Raw genomic sequence first — 22,917 nt, forward strand, 5'->3', positions numbered from 1 at the left:
TGAACAGATCAAAGTAGAGATATCATAGTAAAACCCTGACTTGAGACAGGGTAAAGAGTTCTCCTTCCATCAGGACAATGACCCCAAACCAACAGCCAAGACAACGCTTAAGGGACAATTCTGATGAAAGTCCCAGGAAGAGCCAGTTTTGAACTTAAACATCTCCAGAGAGACCTCAAAATGGCTCTAAGTTCCTATTCAACCTGACAGCGTGAAAGAATGCAGAAAATTCCCAAATCTTGGTGTGCAAAGCTTGTTGCATCATACCCAAGAAGATTCAAGGCGGCCATGGCTGAAAAAGGCGCATCAGCTGAGTAAAGGGTCTGAATATTTATGTCAATGTGATATTTCAGTTTTTCCTTTTAGTCTATTGTATAGGCTGATTTGGGAAAAATTAAACCATTGTAAGGTGGCTCCATCAAAATGAAAGGGAATATTATGAACTACATATTTTCTTGCATGGGAGTTCAAATTAGACATCAGGATCTCCGCAATTACAGAAGAAACAAAAAACACAGCCATAGTTTGCTTTAGACAAGTTTTTTTTATTGGTGCTGAGATGGAGCTCTCTAAAGTTTTATAAATCGGTGTCTGTGTTTCAAATGTTTTTCATTCTGCAGTCTGTTTTAAATGCAGAGATGTTGCTCAAATTACTCTCAAAGCTGAAAGCAACTGCTAAGACACAAAGAAGCTCCTTGAGTTATTCACACTGTCAAAATACATTTAGAGTGTTGCATGTTTTCTGTGTAAGACGATCAACAACTGCAGAACCCCGTCTCTTGTTGCCATCTATGAAGAGAATTATGAACATTCTGACATAAAGCGCTAAGACAAATTCATGTTAGGACTGACTGATAATACTTGCTGGCATTCATGTAGTGTTAGTATGTCTGAGAAAAGTTGCTTTGACCTAAGAGTTTATGTAATCTTCACAACAGAATGGTTTCTGTACACGAGCTTTGATGCCTTATTTTTTTACTTCGTTATCTACAGCGTCCCTTGGCAAATAGTGCTTAGTACCTACACGCTGGGTGAACTGGTTGTATGGCCTCTGAATGGGCTTCATAAATGAAACTATTTAACAGATAACATGCTTCACATACAGATCTTGTCTGACAGCACGGAACAGCACGGAGTGACAACTATATGTCTATGATCTCTAAGAAAAGCTGAGAGCAGAAAGACAAGCATGCCCTGCCGCTAGCTCAGCATCACACAGCACCTCAGAGAAACACAGACACATGCAGCCCAAGAGCCACTGTAAACAATTCCATCACAACCCGCAAGGTCACACAGTAGGACATCAAAGAAAAGACTGTTGATTTGGCTCTCTCTGGCATTTAAGATGCAGTTTTTAACCCATAACACAGACAAGATGCAATAAGAATGATTAGTGAAATAAATCTGCTTGATAAAGACTTTTATCTAAACCTTACAGACGGATCATGTCAGCTAAGAGGAACATTTGAATTCACTTTTACAGGAAAAAAAAAAAGCATTTCATTGTAGGAGAAATTAACAGCTGTTTGAACAAATACTCAACCTCTGCCACGAATACTGTATCACAAATGTGGTTATTAGCAGTATGGTTAGTGACTGAGAACTTTTTTTGTGGTCCTGATACCTTAAAAGATACCCAAGTACTGGTATGAGTGATGAACAAGAAAGGATTAACTCTTTGTAATGTGCCTTTAATTTCCTCTACAGGGTCATTGGCGCTGCAACAACAATCAGTGCATGTGTAGTGACTGAAAAGGAGAATCCAATTATTAGTATCTAAGAATCAGTTTCCTTTGAACACTTAATGCTCAGACTGACAAATGTTAATGGTCCAGTTAGAAATAATAAGTAAAGCATGGTTTAGTTCTTTACTAATACTTGAATGAACAGTAGGAATTTCAATTACCACAAATAAAATGAAGTTGGAAGTGTGCTAACACTATTGCTGGGATATCAATGGAACAGATTTAACATGTCAAAGGCTGCTTCCAATTCTATGTGAACAGATTTTTATAGCCTTTAATGGCTTCAGAGGAAGCTGTGTGAAATCTGGGAAATTGCCTCAACTGATGCCACTGTAGTCAGCGTTGGTTTGGTCTGAAGACTACGAGTGTGGAGCTAAACAGAAGCCAGATCTCTGTAGCCTCTTCTCCATCTCATCTGAGGCTGCATTCACTGCTACGCACCAAACTCTCAGTCAAGTTGCATTGTGGGTAATGTAGGCGTCAGGTTTTGCGGAGGAAGAATGCTCGGAATAAAGAAACATTCTCTGGCTCTCCAACATCAGTTTTGATCATTTTTAAAAAACTGTCCATTGTGAGTCCAACAACATTAGCGAAGTGCGACAGAGTGCTCTATAAAATTAATTTGGAAAACGCTTGTTCAACCTTCGTCATGGAAACACTTCATCATACCACCTGACTTCCACAAGACCCCAGCAGGACTTGACTCAAAGAACCACCTGACTGACTCATAAAACAGCCATTAAAGTGACATTCTTCTGTCTTCCATTGTTCATGTTTGCACTGTTACAACTGGATTAATAATATGTCCATCAACATGCCTGTACAAATGAATTTCTATGTTCAGTGCTTAAAAATTGTGCATGCTGGGATAGACGCCAGCCCTCTTCAACCCGAAACGGGACATGTGGTTCAGAAAGATGTTTGGAAAGTGCTCCAGACTACTGAGCTCTAAAACATATTTAATTTTAGGATGAACCTAATCTATGGTACAGCAGACCTCACCCAAACTGAGCTTCTTGGGCTCATTAGTCATGTAAAGTGAGCTAGCCTTGCAGGACTTGGTAAGTAGCAGGTGATCAGGGGAGATTTCGAGGAAAATGTGTCAGTGCTTCTTTTTCTTCTGTTCCTGTAGAGTGAGCTGAAGCTCTCTTAGGTTCTCTGACAGGAGTTCCACCTCGTCCAGACGGCCGCTGAGCTTTGCATCAAAAATGTAGGCCCTGATGTTGTCGATCTGCTGCAGCAGCAGTTCCTCCTCTATCATGTCCACATCAGGCAAAACCTCATCATCATCGTCCCCATCAAAAGGGTTGGTCGAGACTTCAGGAGAATTCCCAGAGGCCTCCATGAAAGGGTTACCGGTGTCAGTGTCGTCTTCCTCAAAGGGGTTGCCAGGTACCGTCTCGGCCTGTTTGTCCTCCTCTGCATCGTCATCTTCGTCAAAGGGGTTGTATTCTTTCTTCCCATTACTTTCCTCTTTGTGTTCCCTCTTGATGTCCTCGAAGAAGGGATTGGATGGATCCTCCTCAATGGGAGTTGAGTCCTCCTCTTCAAAAGGATTCAGGGAGGTGCTGTTTTGGCCATCACCACTAGGGGGAGTTACATGCCCTCCTAAACTCCTTAGTCTTGGAGGGGACGACTCCTGGCTTGTGAGAGCAGCAAACGCCCTCACAGATGATGGACTCCTCTCAGCTTTAGCAGTCAGGTTCTCTTCTGCTGTGTCTTCCTCTCCCTGGTAGCCTCCTGCTGGGCTGATATCCAGAGATGGTTCCCATGTGAAGGAAGGCTGGTTGGGGCCCACAGTGGAGCCCCACTGCTCTCTTTCCTCCCTTTCCCGAGCCTCTAGGCGATGGAGCTCCCCCTGCTGCAGGTCTTCCTCCTCAGCCAACTTCTGGGAGAGCGCGATAGCGAGGGTGGTCTGCTGCTGGTCGTATTCATCCTGCAGCTGACGCAAGTTCTCCTCTAACATGGCTACCTCATCTGCTCTCTTGGCCTCCCGCGCCTGACGAAGGAATGACTGAATGTTCTCAATCTGCTGCAGGAGAGGGTCTTCTAGCTCACTGCGTGCATGGACAGAGTCTGCAGACGGCAACCATCCACCAGCTTTGGTCATACGTGGAGCTCTCGGGGCCTGGGGCAGCTCTCCATTGGCAGGTGGACGGTTTCTCTCAGACTCCTGCCTCCTCTTCAGAGTCTCCTGGACGGCCTGTTGAGTAGAAAACACACCAACAATACACATTCAGAAACTTTTTGGCCAACTAAAAATCAACACAAGTATATGCACAAAACCTCACCAGTCTCTCTTGTTGGAGTCTCTTCTCTTGTTCCTGTTTCCTCTTTTCTTTCAGCTCTTCATATTTCTCCTTAGTGGGTAAAGACATCAGACCTAACAGCTTCTCCTGAAACACAGAGGACACACAGAATAGGTGAGTTTAGAAAAATTAAAGACCAGAGGATAACGACATATGTGACAGAAACTCTGAGTAAATATAATGGAGTGGTGATCAGAAAGACTGCATTTTTATGTGATTTAGTTCTGTTAGGAAGGGGTGTTGATTTCAGTATTACTAGAGCTGATCACTAATTTTCAGCATGTCTTGAATGCACATGATTGTACAAAAAAATCCAGACTCTCACCCTGTAATAATTACAGCCCTCATTACTTACTGTTTTTCAGTGAATCTGCTGGTCAATCCATAATTTAAAGTCCAATTGAAATCCCATTTAGTCACCTTTTTTGTAGCAAAAAACAATGCAAACATGTTTTTTAATGTTAATGTATTATTGTTTAATGTTAATGTATTATTGTGTTGTTTTCTACTAAGGAAGAGAAAAATATACGGGGAAATATCAGTTTTTTTCATCTCAGTCAATGCTGTGGTTGTTTAAGAGCATGTTGAGTTATTATGTATTCATGTTTGCAGGTTAGATAAAAAGACTTGCTGAAAAGCTTATGTGGCAGTTGTTCAATGTATGGGATTTTCATGTAGCAGACTGCTCTCTTTTGATTGGCTGTATTGAAATAAAGCCTCTGTCTATATAAATGGACACCAAAATTCAATTCTGCCAAATTAATACAGAACTAGAAGGTTCCACCATGAAATAAAAAAAGAAAAAGTAGAAATGATCAATTCAGTTTTTGCTTTTTTCCTCAAAGGAAATGAAAGCGGAGTTACAACAGTAAACCCTACACAGAGTTTCATCAGCTCAGTGCACAGTGTGACAACTGAAGACGAAGAAAAGGATTTTACAAACCTAGCAAATCATTAATATCAGTCAGCTGGTACAGTAAGAAGTGAGAAAAAATATTTTACGAGACCAACAATAAAATCACAGTACTGCACTGTAAGACAGGTCATTTTGTGTGCACTGTTCCAGATGCAAATACATTTTTTATTCACCTATATTCACGGAGAAACCTTAGTGTAGTTTAGAAGTGACTATGGCAATTATTCAAATACAATTAAATAATTATTGCTAAATAGCACATTAACTAATAATATTATTAAGCCTGCTGGCAATGAAAGTCACATGGTTTTCTGTTACAATACTTTCTATTGTAATGTGCCATTGGCTAAAATGCCATCCAGAATGATGACTTACTGTGACGGAGGAGGGGAAATACTTCCATTCCCACCTACCCATGTAATATGTATTTTGTATGAAACTGGTTTGTTTTTTCATGCTAAGTGCTATCTGAACTCGGTCTCACCTGGACAAATAGTGTGGCTGTATAGCGGATCATCCTTTGTAGCTGGAGCGCCTTTGGATGTGGCTGTGGATCATCTTTAACTCCCAGTGTTAAAATCCTCTTACTGAGAAGAAAACAGCTTAATTTATTCTTTAAATATTTCATATTTACAAACATGAAAAAAATGACTTGTGTTTAACTGTAAAACTATCAGTCGGGACCAACGTGTACCTTAGAGCATCGATTAGTTCGTAGTATTTCTGGACTTCCAGTCTCAGTCCACCAGCAGTGTCAAGATTGTATGTAGTTTCTCCGGCACTATGAAATGATACACCCAAAAGTCAGCAATTAAACTGTCTTTAAAACAGAAAAAAAACATTTGTCACATCAGATATTATCAGCGATGTAATCCTTAATACAGCATACTTGAGAGACTCTGCCATTCGGATGTACTCTGGAGCCTTTTCATCCACCTTCTCCATGCACATCCTCAGCCTCTGTCAGGAAGACAAATTTTCGGCAAGTGATAAACAGGAAACCCCAAAAGAAAAACAATGAATGACGGGAAGGACGCAATAGAGTAAACTCAAGAGCTTGAAAAGAAAGCACAGAATCCACTGCACTGCTGGTGCACTGCTCTTCATTTTAAACACTGCTAAACCAACCTCATAAAGTTTCACTATATCTGGCACATGGTCCTTCTCTTCTAACTTCTGCTGTCTCTTCAGCAGCGTGTCCATGCAGTGGTGACAACAGCGGATCTTCTCGTCATCCTTTTCCTCCAGCATGGAGGTTACACTGCTCAAGCTGCTGATACTACCTCTCCTAGAGCCCATCCCACTGCTGCCACCTCCTGCTGGGGGAGACTGGGACTGACCAGGACTTCCGGGAACACACAAGGCTTCTCGAGTCCCGCTAATCAGCTTCTCTGTTAATGAATAAAAGGGTAAAAAAAAAAAACAACCAAAACCTCACAGCATTAGCTGTAGCACAAGGCAAAAGTTGACTTGTGATATCGGAAGCTTTAGTATATTTGTGCATACGTACGGGCCAAAGGTAGGGGGACAAATTCCATGCACTTCCTACACATGATGGACCCACAGAGGCGACAGTGGTGCCGTCTGTTACGGATGTTGAACTTGTTTCCGCAGTCGGGACAGAACGGGACATCCGAGTCATTCACCCATGACACCACAGACTTCTCAATGGCTACAAGGAAGGATGAACACTCATTTTTAGAAAAGTAAATAAATCATATTTAGATACACCAAGACTAGTCAGAATTATAATAAAAACACAAACCTCTGATTTTAGCAGCATCTGAGCTGGTTCTGTCAAATGATGTCAACTGAAACATAAATTTTCAATGTAAACAGACGCCACTGTTAAGCTCATTTAAAATTTAAATTTGAGCAAAAGCACAAAACAAAATAAAATGATTTTCTATTGTATGCACACCTTTTCCAGTCTGATGATGAGCTTGTTGACCTCTATGACATAGTGATCAATCCGGGCTGCTCTGTGTTTTTTAAAGAAGTCTTGGTGACTTCGCGTTGCTCCTTCAAAAGAAACAAGAAAGACTTCTGTTAGAGTCACACATAAAAACTTGTTGCATATTCTTCCCATATTTTCCAGCAGTGATTTAAAGGTTGATGCCAGTGATATAAAAACGCTCACTAAATGGCAAATAACAGTTTTAGTCCAGTTTTCCAGTCTCACCCAGTTCCTGAGGCTCCCACATGTATGGGTCCACTCCACCATAGTAGAAGGACTCATAACTGCCAGTATCTGGTCTGTCATCTCCATCCCTCTTCAGCAGTTTATCTTTGGCTTTCTTTGCCTTCTGAACCAAGCCTGAACACAAACAATATAATTTAAAAAACGAATGTGTGGAAAATGCCAAAAAGAGTCGGCACAGAGGAGTTGGTGCATCCGATCCTATTTGTGTCTAGTCTGCAGGAAAATTCACTCATTTTCAAATTTGTCACCAATCTGACTAACATTGCACACCTCCATTTCCAGCAAAGAGCCTTCCACTTCACATTTAATCATCTTCCTATCACATAAAAACCTGCAACAGCATATGTTGCCAATTCTTCCTGCCAACAATTTCCTCTGGTCCAACACTGCAGTATCTTTTTATCTATGCTCAAATTCCGCACTAATTAAACTGTCTTTTGTTAGATTAGACAGTTCAAGGTAACGTCTGTGTTTTTAGACTGCAATAGAACATGCTATGAACTGAATGCCTTAGCGGCTGAATGGAGTTCACAAGTAAAATACATGGTAATTACTTTTTAGTTGCCCCCTAACATGGCGGTCCTCCCCAGAGTGCTCCTCTTCGTAGTGGTCTTGGAGCTGGTAGAACGACTGCAGGTCCTTCAGGCACAGTGGGCAAAGAAAGCCCTCCTTCACTTCACCTGTGCCCTCAAAGGGAGGCGGGTAGCTGGAGGCCATGACAGTAGATGGCTGTATTGTTGCAGAAGAGGTGCAAGGCAGCACGATCCTGCTTTGGTCCACATGTCATGGGGTGTGCAGCCAACCCCACAATAGGTCCATGACGCTTGAGGAAAAACCCAGGACACTGAAAAGCAGGACAGGGCAGATTGAGGCTACATACAGAATACAAAATCCACACGTGAATTCTCAGATAATTTAACTGAAAACCAAAATTTGTGGCCAAGATGTGTTCTAGTTGAGATGTGAGTTTTGAACTATGTTTGGTCACTTACCTGCATAATAATTCACTGCAATGACAGTGTGACTTTTATGTGACTGAAACATGAGCTGCAGGAGTGTGACTGCAATAAAGAACTTTAAAGTGCAGAACACAATGAGTTGAAGAAGAATGTGAAACTGAACCAAATTACATTGATTCTTACTGTCGCAGATTTAGCTATTTATCGTGTAATATTACTCTAACGGGCTAAAGTTGTAGTAAATGAGTTACACACATCTGACAGTAATTACAGTGATTTAAGATCGCATGTGTTTTCCGTCCTCATACATAGTAAAGCTAACTTAATTTGCATTTTATCACTGCATTTTTAACAGCTAAAGTTAACGTTAGCTAACTCTTTTTACACCCATGTCTCACAGTTTGTATTTCCAGTCCACGCAGTTAGCGATAGACACACCTATCGAGGTTATAAATCTTTATTTACTGGCTGCACACACGTTATTATAAGTGTGTTATCTGGATACTGGCAGAGTTTAGTAAGGACTCAACGTTGCTGTTTCATATTTCTGCTAACTCTGGCCGCCGTTAGACTTAACGGAGAAGGAAACGTTAGCAAGACAATGCTAACAGCAGGTCTAGCTTACTTTAGCCATATTTTCTCCAGTGTCCTTGCTCAAAACGCGATATTAAATAATTTCCAAATGCACTATAGCAATAGATCGTGGAATAATTAACACTATAGATTATTTATACTTACAATTTTATCCGATAATAACTGTGCTGTTGACAGTTTAGATTTTCTTTGACAGCTAGACAACACCAGCAGCAGCAGCCCTGCCTGGTCATGTGATTAGCATTCCATCGGTACGGGAAGAGTAGAGGGACAAACGGCAGAAAACTCACATAAGCTGGACTCCACTGGCAGCTCCATCACACACCTGGATCACAAGGTAAGTACACGTGTTGGTACCGTGTTTTTCCTATACTGCTATTTTGTTTTAGTCTGCTTTTGCGTTCTGTGTCCGTCTTACCCTGCTGGTGTTAAAGCGCAGGTTTTTAGACTCGTTGACACTTAAAATTGAGCCTGATATGTTGGACAAAAGTTTGGCATGGCTGGCAGAGTGGGCTTGCTATTTGCAGTAGGTTGGGTAACAAGGTGTGTGACTGCACTGTGTCAGCTAGTTTTGGGAGAATTTAATGAACTGCAAAAACAGCCTTAAGGTGGATCCTGTGTTATTTTTATTCTAACTCTGGGCTCAGTGTTCCTGTGTCGAATTCTGCTATTAAGACTTCCAGTTTTGTCGGTTTAACTTTTTAGAAACTGGATGCAGTTTTGGCCTACAGCATGCTCTTGGAAAAAGCTGAATTTAGATGCCATGTGTAGTGTGCACCCAGCTTAAATGGCATTACAGGGTACAGTGCATGCACAGTTCATAGAGAGTCAGTGGAAAAACAAGAGTCCAAAGCTTATTTGAGCCAGAGGGCTCCTTATGGTTATTCCAATTATGAGCATAATTGCTATTTCATCTGTCCTCAGTCTGAGCATGGACTTCATCTCAACTGTGAGGCTCCACGAGCTAATAAGAAAGGAAAAAAAATTATGCATAGTATGTTTTGTGTAAAAATATTCTGTAGGATATTTTTTCCTCTGGAAATTTATAGTATACTTTTATTTTCCAGGCCTCTGAAGTTCAAAGTGAAATAGCCTAAAGAGGACAAATTAGTTGTTTGTTTAACTGCTCATAATTATTGTCTACATTAGACCACAGCCTGTGATTAGGGTGACTTTGTGAGTCGAAAAATGTGGAAACCACCAAACAACACTACACAGCGTCACCAAAATGTCTGTTTGCTCCTGTGATGGCGTGTGTGCAGTTCACTTTCATACTTTTCTGGGTTCTGTAAAGAGTCTTGAGACAATTTGACCTGTGATTGGCGCTATATAAATAAAATTGAATTGAATTGAACTGAACTTTTACAAATCAAATCAAAACAAGTAAAACTCTGAAGCCACATTAGATTTATCCAAATTTTGCTCATTGCTTTCTTTCCTTGATGCATTTCCATATAGTCTAAAAGAGTTTGTGTGTTAGACATCCCTGCTTATTTTGACCATTAGAAAATGTCAATTTTCCCAGCTTAACAGTCTCACGATCCACTGAAGTCTGGATCTTTCTGCTGGAGTTGAAAGTTGTTTGAGAATGTACCTGTGCTTGATGAATAATCTGCATATTGATCAGGCCTATGGACAGCTGCTCCCGAGGCTCTGATGGAATGAATCCAATTAAATAATGAAGTGGATACATGACTCTGTCTGTCTGCTATTGAACTACATTAATCAAGAGGCTCAGGGTGGGTGAATACTTTGTTGGACACCAATTAGACCTGGTTGGGTTGAATAAACAGTTTAATAGTGAGCCATACATATACTGCAACTAAATATTACATTGCTGGTATTGTCCAACAAAAACATTGGGTGGTTGACTTTAAGGCAAAGCAGCTTTTAATTTTCAACAACATGAACTTATTTCCATGCAGGAATGTAGAAAAATAATCAGTGACACAATTTATTTGCTGTGGTATTCGATATATTTTACATTGGTAGAAAATAACGAAACACAAATCAATCAATGAAGGGAGATCCTGTTACTGTAAACGTTCATTTTAAGTCAAGCATGAACTGCAGGCGACTGACGAGCGTGTGTTCCCTCACAGAGGCAACATCGCTGAAGCCAGTTGACTAATGCTTTAATCCTTGGACTCGCGATAAGCACAGGTATTTAAACTGAATAATCCTTAATAGTATAATAAATATTACTCAATAGTAGATCAATGTGTGGCAGTAACTCTTCTGAAAACCATATGTACAGAGATATAGTCAGTCCAAAGTTTTTACGCATAGGCTCTCCAACGAAAACGTCATCTGCGGTCAAACAGTGACTTTCTGCCAAAGGAAAAAAACAGTGGCACAAAGGGTTAAATGAAGTAAATTTCTTTTTTCATTTTTTCACAATTCATCATGGTCACTTAGTTTATACGTTTATTCGCTTACAATACAGCAGTTTACGCACACCAGACTTGAGTTTAACCTACTCTCCTTCCTCTAAATCCTCCTCCGTTGCGAACCTTTTACCCGGGTGTTGTCTCTTCTCCTCGGAGTGGTTCTTGTTAATGTTGTCTAAAAAGTCGAGCAGCAGACTGGTCTTGCTGCAACTGGCAGCGTCCAAAACGTCACACGGACTGTTTGTGCCTAAATCCGGACTCGAGTTATCCCAAAAGCGTTTTCCGGGATGCTGACGCTTTTCCAACTCGGACAGGTCTTCTTCTCCATCCTCGTCGGCATCCCAGTCCCCGTCGTCGTCCTCGTCCTCGGGATGGCGCTTACCTGGGTGCTGGCGCTTGCTGTGCAGCACCAGGTAACGCTTGCCTGGGTGCTGTCGTTTAGAAAGTTCACTGAGCAGCACCACGGGGTTGTCAGAATCGTGTACGGCAGCGGAGCGCTTTCCCGGGTGCTGCCTTTTCTGGAGCTCCATGAACGAGTGCATTTCATCTTCGCGTTTGCCCGGGTGCTGTCTCTTTTGCACATCCAAGTACTGTTCGTCCTCGTCCTCTTCCCTCCTCCCTGGATGCTGCCGCTTCTCCAAATCCTCGCTGTACCTCTTACCGGGATGCTGTCTCTTTGTCACCCATTCCGGCAGCGAATGAAACCCCTCTGGAAAATAGGGAAACACTTTTTAGATTGCTTCAGAAGTCTTGCTTTCGCCCCGGTTTGTCTGTACCTCATGCGTAAATTGCGCGCGATGGAGCGTAACTGATTATCCACATTCCTTACGTTATATTACTGTACTGGGTGATTATTTCTTTCTAATTTCCATTTCAAAACACATTTACAAACAGTATTTTGAATATAATTATCTAACTGGAAAATATTCAGAAGTAGGCCTACGTATTAAGGCTCAGGACTTCTGAGAACATGTTGCCACTTATATACCCCAAAGAAATTGCCTACATATGTTATTTTAAGTAGGAAATAATATTTGATTACCATTTAAAACAAACAAAAAACAACCAATTTAAATGTTTAATGGCGCTGTTTTGCCTTAAAGTAAAAAAATGGTGCCTGAAAATTGATTCAAAGCATCGGTTTTACGCACCGTTTCTGCCGTCTTCCTCCTGCAGCTTTTTAAGAATGGACCGTAACAGCAGATTTTCTGCTCTCTGTAGTATGATGTCGTCTATGGTCCTTCGGTCCGTCTCATCCTCAGCAGGGATGCCCTGTCCTCCAGACACCGCCAAGTTGCAGACCGTGAGAGAAGCCAGGATGAGCAGACATGTCGACTTCATGGTAACTTAATTTGTTTGTCTGTTGAAGAGAATAGATTCTGGTAAATGGAAAATATGTTGCAGAAATAGGATGAATGTGGCAGCAGGTGAACTAGTTTGTAGATCTACGCTGCAGTTAGTGTATCTGAGATTTGAAATGTTGAAATAAGTGCAATTAGTTTAAACTTGTTAAGAACAATTGTAGTAAAACTGGTTGCTGTCCTTTAGATGCTAAAATCCTAAAACAAATCAGTGCCACAAAAACCGCAGCAGCAGCATTTAAAAGTGGTTTCAGGGGAAAAAAAGCCACGCTGTCTAAGAACATCTTAAATAATTAGAATAATGCATAATAAGTTTGACCCTTCCAGATCGAATAAAGCAGAATCTCTAAAAGAACAGGCAGATTTAAATCGGAGAAGAGTTCACTGTGAAATGCGCCAACTTCACCTGGGAAGTATCCAAGTTCTCCTCGCTCCCAGCCTCTGGCACCGCCGGCACTGACTCTAGTTGCTCTCAGTTCTCTCGCAGCGGGTTGGTGACCCTAAAGGCCAAGTCTGGAGGTATGAGCTGATAACTTTTGCGTCTCAGCATTTATACTTTGCGGTTACTGTCGTCACACCAACGCTGGAGTAATTTTTCAGGATCCCTCGTCCCCATTGATGTCACCGAGTCGTGCGCAACTGGATGTGGTGAATGATCGCCCTATAGGGGCCGCTGCCCAATTCGTCATTTGGAAAACAAATAAATGATTGAGACTGAGAGAGATGACGAGCTCTATATGAGATAAATGTATTAATAATAAAAAATAGTGAAGTCTATACGGCACAAGGTATATATTCTCATTTAGGTTGAATCATATTTGATTTTGACTAGATTGGTTTTGTTTCATGATATTTTTTATTGAGTCTGCCTCTTTGGATGCAGCCTTTTTCTGTATTTATCGCACTCAGATTGACAACATGAACCGTCCAGTATCTTAACAAAGAATCTGAAGGGCGCCAGTAAGATGGAGGCTATCCATATTTTTCCTGAATATCCTAAGGTCACAGGACTCAGGAGGCAGAGCTGAACCCATCTGGTTCCTCTGAGCACATGTAGTGCAGTTTTTCTGGTCACGAAGCAACACTGCTGAATATCAGAGGCGGCTCTAACAAGTTTTACATGGGTGAGTGGGAGCAGGGGACTTGCTAAGCAACCAGAACTGGTTAAATGTGATGCCTAGTGAAGCAGTGTTAATGTTTATTACCTTCTAGGCAAGTTTTCCCCTTTTAGTTCTCCACCGGTAGCTTTAAGGTTGTCAGAATGAGCTTATTCTACATTCATGAACTGCATACTGTGTGTCATGATGTTTAGAACCAGTGAAAAATTCAAACCCAGATGTTTAATGACTGAAAAATCCAAAACAACTGAATATATCTCGCATATGTTGTGTTTATATGTATTCACATGTCTCTGTTTTGTAATCACTGGCCCAGAGCTGTTTGAATGCAGTTTAAGAGGTCGATTAGTCAAATTTATCTGTACTGGGTTGAAGTCTGATTCAGCTGCAGTATTTCTTCAGGTGAAGAAAACGGCTGCAATCAAGGAAAGCCAAGTATAAACATTCCACGGCATTCCACAGTGTTGTTACTCCATCCAGAATGCGCTGATGGGATTTGTAGAGGTTTGAAAACACAAAAGATTTGCTTTCAAGCATCTGTTGCTGTGCAGGAAGGAGTGTTCCAGTAGCAGCTTGTGATAACACACAATCACATGGAAATGGATATAAACATACAGCATTCGTCTTAGCCGAGTGTCAAGCCGGTGAGAGCGCACTTGAGTTTTCTTACAGCTGAGCCGGTCTTGGAAATTTCTTTCTGCAGACAGTCGGTCCTTACAAAGAGGTTTTCATTTACAGTGATGGTAGATTTTTTTTTGTGTGTGCGACTGTGTGGAGTCCCTGTAAGAAGATAAGCATTTCGAAGAGATTTGGCTCTCATAAACCTTCTGCTATTGAATAAGAGACTTTTCACTCTCTGACTAAAGCTCCCTGTATGAAACCATCTGCCCTTGTCTGTTATGCAGGACTGGATGAATTCCTGCATACTCACACTCAGTCAGCGCTGAGTGAATTGAATTGGCCATGTAATGCTGTAATTACTTGCTTTCAGTGTGCTGTCACGTCCAATACTTCAGGTGGGTTTAGACTCGCTCAGTTAAGCACATCAATATCATGGTTAAAATCATTCAGTAAGCCTTGCGAATGATTTTTTTTTTTTGAAAAATCCCATTGATCTGTGGCTCTTTTTTTGTCTCTCATTTTCCGTTGTGAAGAAAACAGAACAGTCCCTGTAATGTTTTTATGAGGTTGAAATGGAAATAGCAATAGTTAAGTAACAAAACAAGGTTCATGGGTAGATTAGGGTTAGAGTTAAAGGAACATGTTGTTAAATCCCTCTATAGCCTTGCTAGCAACATGAAGAGGAGGAATTAGTTTCAGTGAACTGAAAGACCTGTCTCTGTCTGATAGTGAGTTCTCTCTGCGCTGCGTCGCCTCCAACGAACACAGAACGGTACAATTAAGACATGTCTGATCTGTATGGGCATCCACCTCCTTCCACCTGTCATGTAGGTCCCCTCCCTCCTATTAGACTCGGGGTGTAACGACATGCCCAAAGGAACCAATTAATTGCCCAAGAGAATGTGTAGTTGGATTTTAAGCAGTTCTAAAGGCCAGTATGTGCTGCAATGAGAGAAAGCCTCCTGACTGGGCGGAATTTGTTTCGTAAATCTGACGTCCTCATAGTGAAGATGTAGAGCAGTTAGAGCAGATGGAGTGATTGTTGCTGGTGTAGCCGCATTTAGGCTTTTTATTCTTTTATCACTGTAAGGCTGTGATTAAAATACAGCCTCCTTTCTTTTCATTCACTCTCACTCATCCTCCCTAAAAAAAAAAAGCTTGCTATCAGAGTCTTTCAGAGCTGGGAAATCAACACAATTAGTATTCTGGGCAGCATTATGTACCTCATGTACTGAGGAAGAGGAGAGGTTAAGTGTACACCCTGTGCGGTAACAGAAAATAATAAGACTCATTAGCCTCTACCCCCTGTTTACTCTAGCTGCTGCAGTGATATATACTTCGTGTTGTCATGTGAACTTGTTCAGTGTGTGAAGAAAGTTTCTGCGAAGTGTGACTACACTATAGTATGTCCAGATCAGAAGCTTTTATTATGAAGTGAGATTTGTGATGTAGCAGTCTTTGGCTTTAGCTCCAGATTTCTGATAAGAGCTGGTCAGGATGCATCACCATGGTAACTTTAATTAACAGTCAGACATCAGAATAAATTCACAAAGCTGTGCAAGTTGATGCAGGACTTATTAATAATGAATCCTGGGTACAGCATAACTTTGTTTTCTAACTAAAAAACATGACAGACTCATCTTTCTTTCGTTATTTGTTACCAGTGGTTACTGTCACTTAATGTTGCCATGGAAACACAGGTTAGCAGCTGTAACTGACTGTTGCCATGGATACATTGTTCAGCGGCTGTTGCCGGCATTTACCATGGAAGCAACAGGTCAGCACTTGTTGCCACATGGTTACTGCTACCATGGAAACGTGTCTCTAAGTTTTAAGTTAGCCTGGTAGTCGAGTAGCCAAACTTTTTAGCCCTGAAATAAGTGACTCTGTTTTTGTGAAAAATGTACATTCAGTTCAATAGAATCCTAAGAGCGAGTTTCTCATACAGTTACAAATGTGTGTGACTGATTGATATATTGATTGATTAGTACAAAACTTCGCTTTCTGTTATCTTTGTCTCAATAATTATGAGTTTATTTGTAGAGCATATTTCTTTAAACATAATTTCTAAAAAATGATGTTTTAAAAGGACATTAGAGAGTAATGAGATTCTACAATAAAGCCAAAAAACCCCTAAACATATAAAATGTTACATGAAATCAATAATATGAAATTCTATATATTGAATTCCCCCTCCCCCATGACCCTAATGAGGATTAAGCAGTGTATAGATAATGGATGGATGGATGGAGTACAGCTCTGGGTGATTAATCTCTTTAAAGTAACTGAGATACGGGAACTCCCTCCGTTTTACATTACAAGCTATTCTCAAGTCTCAGAAAATATTACTATATATACTCTAAAAGTGTATAAAACCCTTTGCGGCTTCAGAAAGAGCAGCACAAATCTGAAAAACTGAAGAGGTGAAGTTATCAGATCACTCTGTGAAGCTCCATCAGCAGCTACTAACGGACCCAAATGTCCAAGTTATCAGTGTTGAGGTGCATTTTGGTTAATGTAGTCATCACGTTTTAGTAAACAAGAATAATCCTTAGGATATAAAAGGCGATCTCTCTAGTAGCTCAGTTTTTTTGTTGTGATTTTTGCAGCAGTGTTATAAGAGGGCAACACCAAATCCCAGCAGTAGGAAGTCGTACATCTTATATCACACTGTAGCTTCTTGTTCTATTCTATATGTAATCATGTTATGCAGAGTATTTTTTTTTTTACCTCAATCAGTTTCACTTTTGTCTTCTACAGTGACCTTCTCTTATGTCTTATTAAGCATTTTATTTATATACTAGTGGTGTTGTTGAACCCACTAACGGCAGAATTGTGCAACCGAGACCTAACAGAACCAACTGATGGCAACCAGTTGTGATACTAATTATCTAGAATCACTGGGATCAGTAAAGCCAGATACCACAAAGAGAGCAAGACAAAGTTGGACTTACTTTGTGAAACAGGCTCCAGATGCTGTGGTTTGTTTCTCCAATATGCAGCTCAGGAGACTGGAAATCTTCCTTAGTAATTTAGTGCTTGAAGATCCCTGTAGACTTTAGTGTAATCCTGACTGTTTTAGTGCCTGGAAGTCATAGACAGCTGCGGTCTCAAAGAAAAAACACAAACACAACACATATATGCAGCATGATACTACCATTAGCATCACAAATAGAACCGCTTAACAAGATTAGCCCCGTTTAATTTAAGTATACTTTGTTAAATTAAGCTTAAATTGCTGCTATGTCCTGAAAAACTTGCGATAATTTTTAATAATGGACTGTCTTTTAGTCTGGATGAGCACAGATTTCATTCAGCTGGGTGTTTGATTTTTAGTTCATGAATTTTCTGCATTACTAACGAAAGTTGGGAGTGAAAAATCTGCTCCAGATGAACCGAAACATACTCCAAGCAGCCACAATAGTAAAATCACCTGACTAATATTGTGTAGCTCTTCACTGTGCCGTTAAAAACATCTACAATTCTTTGAGGCATGGACTCTGCCAGATGTCTGAGGGTGTCCTGTGGTATCAGGCACCAGATCCTTTAAGTCCTGCAAGCTACGAGGCGGTGCCTCCATGGATTGAACTTGTTTTTCCAGCACATCCCACAGATGTTAGATCAGATGGAGATTTGGGGAGTTCAGAGGCCAAGTCAACACTGAACTCTGTTATGTTCCTCAAATCCTTCCTAAACAGTTTTTGCAGGGTTGCAGTGTGCATTGTCCTGCTGGCAGGAAATACTGCTGACTTGAAGTGGTATAGGTGGTCTCTTCCCCAGGTAAATGATTCACCTGACCGTTTACATGATGTACATTTCCAGTCAAAAGCTTGGACACACCTACTTATTTAATGGTTTTTCTTTATTTTCATGACTGTTCACATTGTAGATTCTCACTGAAGGCATCAAAACTATGCATGAACACATATGGAATTATGTAGCAAACAGAAAAGTGTGAAATAAGCATGTTAATAAACATGTTTTATATTTAAGCTTCTTCAAAATAGCCCCTTGCTTTGATTACTGCTTTGCACACTCTTGGCATTCTTTCCATACACAAAAAAAGAAACAAAACGACAAAAAATAGACCAATGACAAAAATCAGACAAAAAAAGATTAAAAAACAACAAAAATAAGACAAAATATTACAACAATGAGAAACAAAATGACAAAAGAAAAATGCAATCTAGCATTTTATTTTATGGTCAAAACAACTTGTCATGTTTGAGAAATTATTTAAAATTTCTACTTTTACACATTTACAAATTGCAGTTAATATCTTCTCTGTAATTTTTACTCTGTACAAAGTTGTTCCACGGCCCAGATTGGACCCTCTGGCGGGCTGGTTTTGGCCCACGGGCCACATGTTTGACACCCCTGATCTAAAATCTAAAACACGTTTTGACTCATTTCACACTTTTTTGTTCACTAAATAAGTCCATATGTGTTCATTTATAGTTTGGTGCCTTCAGCGAGAATCTACAATACAAATAGTCATGAAAATAAAGAAAAATGAGAAAATGTGTCCAAACTTTTGACTGGTAGTGTAAATAAATGTAATTCATCAGTCAAGGCCACCTTCTTCCATTGTTTCATGCTCCATTACTGGCGATCAAATGCCAGTTTGTAGGCTCTTGTAATGATGGACAGGGGTCAGCATGGGTGCTCGGACTATGCAGCCATATACACTGCAAATTGCAATGGATTGTGCGTTCTGACACCTTTCTATCAAAGTCAGCATTAAGATGTCCAACAATTCAGCAAGCAAAATCTGAGTCTTGGGCAAACATGACCAACACTTCTCATTTTATTATAAAGTGACAGTCTGTATGCGGAGGAACTTGCAGTGGATGTCTAGTTAAGAATATGTTGTTACCCTTGACTTTTTGATTATCTTACAGCCAAATCAACTTAGCAGCAAGGTGAGCTGATGCAACGATAATTACCTAGGTCTTAATATCAACAAAACAGAGGAATTTGTCATGAATGCCACAACAAGTAAAGAGGAAGCATCTCTAGTGGTCGTTAGTTATCAGAAGGTTTAAATACTTTCCTCTGCAACTATCTGGGGGCCTATATCGGCAGAGCAGAGGTAGTTTTTGTCAGGAAATCAATCCTTTGAGGTCAGTTAAACGTTTCTAAGTGCTTTCTGTCAGAGGTTTGTGGCCAGTGCTTTGCTTTATGCTGGTGTAAGACAACCTCTATGAATGACAGGAAACACGATTAACAAGCTGATTTAAAAGGCTGGGTTTATAATTGGTTTGACTTGTTGCAGACAATGTCGGAGTAAAGGACCAGGAGGAGCGCTCAGAGCATATTTCTGTTTAAAGTGATAGGTCATCCCCTGTTTGGTGTTTTTAATCATTTATAAAGTGTTTTGAGTAACTGCTTCATTAGGTTGAGATGATTCAGTGAACGTTTTAGAAGGGTTGTGGCTACAGCTTCTGACTTGTGTATGTTTCGCTATAATGAGCATTTTAATAAAGCTTTCTTATCCTAAATGTTAACCATATTTAACATGTATATGCTTAGCACCCAAGAAGTTTTTACTGTTCCAGAGACATAATGCAGTAAGCAATAAGCCATATTGGTGAATGATGCCTTGTAGTTCTTCTAAAATCACACTAAGCTACAGCAGCTCATGAATTGACTCATTCTTAACAATTTTGTCGTAGTTCCTTCTGTGTTTAAGATGAAGGATGTTTTGTCTGCGCACAAACAGATGAATTCAGAAAAGGAGAACCAATAAAGAAGTTTCCACAAAGTTCAGTGAAACTCAGTAGAGTGCATCTATAGACAGTTAAAATACAACACTTTGGTGTTCGTAGACACTTCAGAGCAAAGCAGCCAGAGGTGGGAAGCAAATGAAAAGACAAGACATCTGACTGTGACAGCAGGGGTGTTAGGAGCATAGAGTCAAAGACTGATGGGTTGAGGGCCGACACCAGAAATCAGAGCGACACAAACGAATAAATAAACAAATGGAATAGCGAGTGTGTGTGGACGGCATGATAACCCTGTCCCCCAAACTGACGCTGGCCTGACAGAGGTCACTGTGGCAGGGAACGAGTGACAGCTTACAGGGCGTGCTGGTGGAAATGGCCGGCTGGAAGTGAGTGTGTGGATGAAGAGTGTGTCACAAGTCAGGATGACAGACTCAGCTTTACTGACCAGCTTGTTGTCTCTGTCTTGCATGTTAATATCACGCAGAGATTCAGATGAAAGCTTTTCACTAGTGATTCTCTCTAGTTGGAAACTTTAGTCGTGTTTATTCAAGGCTACTACTTCATGATTATGCATGAGTTGTTTTATTTGAATGATTTATTTTTACTGATATCCTAAAGCCATCCTGAGCTTATTGTCTTCAGTCGCACACATCTGAACACTGCAATTTTAAACCATCTTTGCAAAACTGTCAGGTTGCGCAGGGATCGTGGGTAAACGGCTTTAAATTTAGCCACAAATTCTCAGTTGGGTTCTGTCTGGGTTCTGACTCGGCCACTCCACAACATTCTCCTTGTTGCCTTTAAAGCATTTCTGCTTAGCTTTGGATGTATCACTAAAGTCATTGTCTTCCTAGAAAACAAATCTTTTACCCAGTCACAGTTCTCTTCCATACTGCATCAGCTTGCCGTTAATTCACCTGCTACCTGTACATGCCTTTCAGGGTCTGCTGCCAAGAAACATCCCCACATCATGATGCTGCCACTGCCATGCTTCATAGTGGTGTGTTTGCGATGATGTGCATTGTTTAGTGTTCGCCAAAAATAGCACCTAGTCTGATGGTTAAAAGTCTCATCAGACTAACAAAGATTCTTCCAGTTGACTTCAGAGTCTCTCACATACCTTCAGGTGGCCTTTGGTCAAGATTTAATATGAGCTTTTTTCAACAGTGATTTTGTGTTTGCACTTTACCATAAACCTTTTACTGTTGAAGAATAGGCAACAGTTGTCGTATATCCAGTAACTCCTTCACAGTAGTCATAGGTGTGTTGGTGGCCTCCATCATTAGTATCAGTAACATTCTGCATCCTGGGCATTATGGACTGCACAATGGCTTAGAGGTTAGCATTGCTGCCTTGCAGCTAGAAGATCCTAGGTTCACGGACTGGGCCAGGGATCTTTCTGCATGGAGTTTACATGTTCTCCCTGTGCATGTGTGGGTTTTCTCCAGCTTCCTCCAACAGTCCAAAAACATGCTGAGGTAAACTGGTGATTCTAAATAGTCCATAGGTGTGAATGTGAATGTGCTTGTTTGTCTCTATATGTAGCCCTGTGATAGACTGGTGACCTGTCCAGGGTGTCCCCTGCCTTCACCCTAAATCAGCTGGGATAGACTCCAGCCCCCCGCGACCCTAATGAGGATTAAGTGGTGAATAGATAATGAATGGATGGATGGATCCTCTGCATTATTATGGACCTCATTTTATCCTATTTGAAATAAATTAAATTCTACTTCTACAACATCTTTTGTGTCCAGGCTTCCCTCCCTTGTACTGTTTCTGAAACACTTATCCACACATTTACCGCTTCCTGCCTGAAGTACTGCAATGGATTCCTGTCCAGAGATTCCAGCAAACTTTTCATAGGTTGCAACATGTCTAAAACTCTTCTGCGAAGGTTCTCACCCACTTTAGGCCATCTACACTGGTTCCCAGTAAAGCTCCATATTAAGGACTAGATTCTCCCCCTCACCTTTAAGTCCTTTCACACTTCTGCCCCTCAATGACGCTCAGGCTTCCATCATCTCTACACCCCCTCCCTCAATTTTTAACGTCTCTCGCCTCCAGGTTGCAGACTCACTGTCCAGGCTTCAACACTCTGGAACTCTCTCCCTCTCAGCATCTGACATGTTGAAAATGAGGGACAATTCGAGACGGTACTCAGAACCCACCTTGTTCAGACTGGCATTTGGCTTTACTCTCTATCCATGCTTCTTGTCCCTTTGATTTTATTTTTTACTTTCTTTTATGTTTTTATCTACCATGTTTTATCCTATATCTATGCTGTTAGTGCCTTGAAAGGGGCTCTTATGAATTAAATTTATATTATTATGGTATAATGTCACAAACTGGATTAAAACTCCCTTTAATTAAGGTTGCATTTAACAACGTTTTTGTTTAATATTATTTACTCTTTAACCTCCACATGCATTTTTACAAGAGCTGCATTCTTTTTTCAAGTGCCAAAAGTAGCAGTCATGAGTGTCATTTGATCTCACGAAATTCCTTTATTTCACAGTATTTCTTCTGTTAGCGACTTTTATTTTGCCAGTTTTTTTTTCTGTTCCTGCAATGACTAATGCATAATTCCCTCATTTTTCATCACAGAGCGGTTATCTGGAGTCGCAATATACACACACATGAACAGATATATGCACACAGCCACACACCCAGACGGAGAGAAAGTAGCAAGATTTTGCATTATTTATTTTTAAATTCCATCTCTGTCTTTAGCTGGATGTCTGTTGCCCTGAGAATCCCATTATCTCTCAATAACCTGTGAGGCGCCTGTGTGTTTCTCCAGCCGGAGACCATGATTAGTGCACTACTACCACATGCTTCAGCTCACTTATCATTGCGCTCCCTCTCTTTTCCTGTGTGCCCGTCCTTCCTCGTCTTCACACCCCTCCATCACAGTCAGGTAGTGTCTGAGACCGTCTGTAATCGTGCTAGATTGAGCTGATCTTTCAGTCTCATGC

The 22,917-nt window shown here is 40.7% G+C and overlaps 2 protein-coding genes across 2 annotated transcripts; both read right to left on the reverse strand.

Annotated features, from left to right (window-relative positions):
- Positions 1 to 524: 524 nt before the first annotated feature.
- Positions 525 to 8,981, reverse strand: LOC111570396 (rabenosyn-5). Its single transcript, XM_023273144.3, has 12 exons — positions 8,871 to 8,981; positions 7,728 to 8,017; positions 7,153 to 7,287; positions 6,892 to 6,992; positions 6,736 to 6,781; positions 6,481 to 6,642; positions 6,099 to 6,361; positions 5,860 to 5,930; positions 5,665 to 5,751; positions 5,455 to 5,557; positions 4,037 to 4,141; positions 525 to 3,948 (listed from the first exon to the last, which is right to left on the reverse strand). The coding sequence occupies exons 2-12, from the start codon at positions 7,888 to 7,890 to the stop codon at positions 2,848 to 2,850; spliced, it is 2,337 nt and encodes a 778-aa protein (XP_023128912.2). The 5' UTR covers positions 7,891 to 8,017; positions 8,871 to 8,981; the 3' UTR covers positions 525 to 2,847.
- A 1,521-nt stretch (positions 8,982 to 10,502) lies between these two features.
- Positions 10,503 to 13,035, reverse strand: trh (thyrotropin-releasing hormone). Its single transcript, XM_023273152.3, has 3 exons — positions 12,884 to 13,035; positions 12,268 to 12,476; positions 10,503 to 11,825 (listed from the first exon to the last, which is right to left on the reverse strand). Exons 2-3 carry the CDS (start codon positions 12,455 to 12,457, stop codon positions 11,203 to 11,205), a joined length of 813 nt encoding a protein of 270 aa, XP_023128920.2. The 5' UTR covers positions 12,458 to 12,476; positions 12,884 to 13,035; the 3' UTR covers positions 10,503 to 11,202.
- Between the last annotated feature and the right edge of the window lie 9,882 nt (positions 13,036 to 22,917).

This window comes from Amphiprion ocellaris, chromosome 8 (genome assembly GCF_022539595.1).
Source record: "Amphiprion ocellaris isolate individual 3 ecotype Okinawa chromosome 8, ASM2253959v1, whole genome shotgun sequence".
Taxonomy (NCBI): Eukaryota; Metazoa; Chordata; class Actinopteri; family Pomacentridae; genus Amphiprion; species Amphiprion ocellaris.

Excerpts from the sequence above, each read along its gene's own strand:
- LOC111570396 (XM_023273144.3), bottom strand. The coding sequence starts at position 7,890 with ATGGCCTCCAGCTACCCGCCTCCCTTTGAGGGCACAGGTGAAGTGAAG. Across the intron at positions 6,782-6,891 it reads TCATCATCAGACTGGAAAAG|TTGACATCATTTGACAGAAC; the intron begins GTGTGCATACAA and ends TTTATGTTTCAG. Across the intron at positions 5,558-5,664 it reads GAACTAATCGATGCTCTAAG|TAAGAGGATTTTAACACTGG; the intron begins GTACACGTTGGT and ends TTTTCTTCTCAG.
- trh (XM_023273152.3), bottom strand. The coding sequence starts at position 12,457 with ATGAAGTCGACATGTCTGCTCATCCTGGCTTCTCTCACGGTCTGCAAC. Across the intron at positions 11,826-12,267 it reads GGAGGAAGACGGCAGAAACG|AGGGGTTTCATTCGCTGCCG; the intron begins GTGCGTAAAACC and ends CCTATTTTCCAG.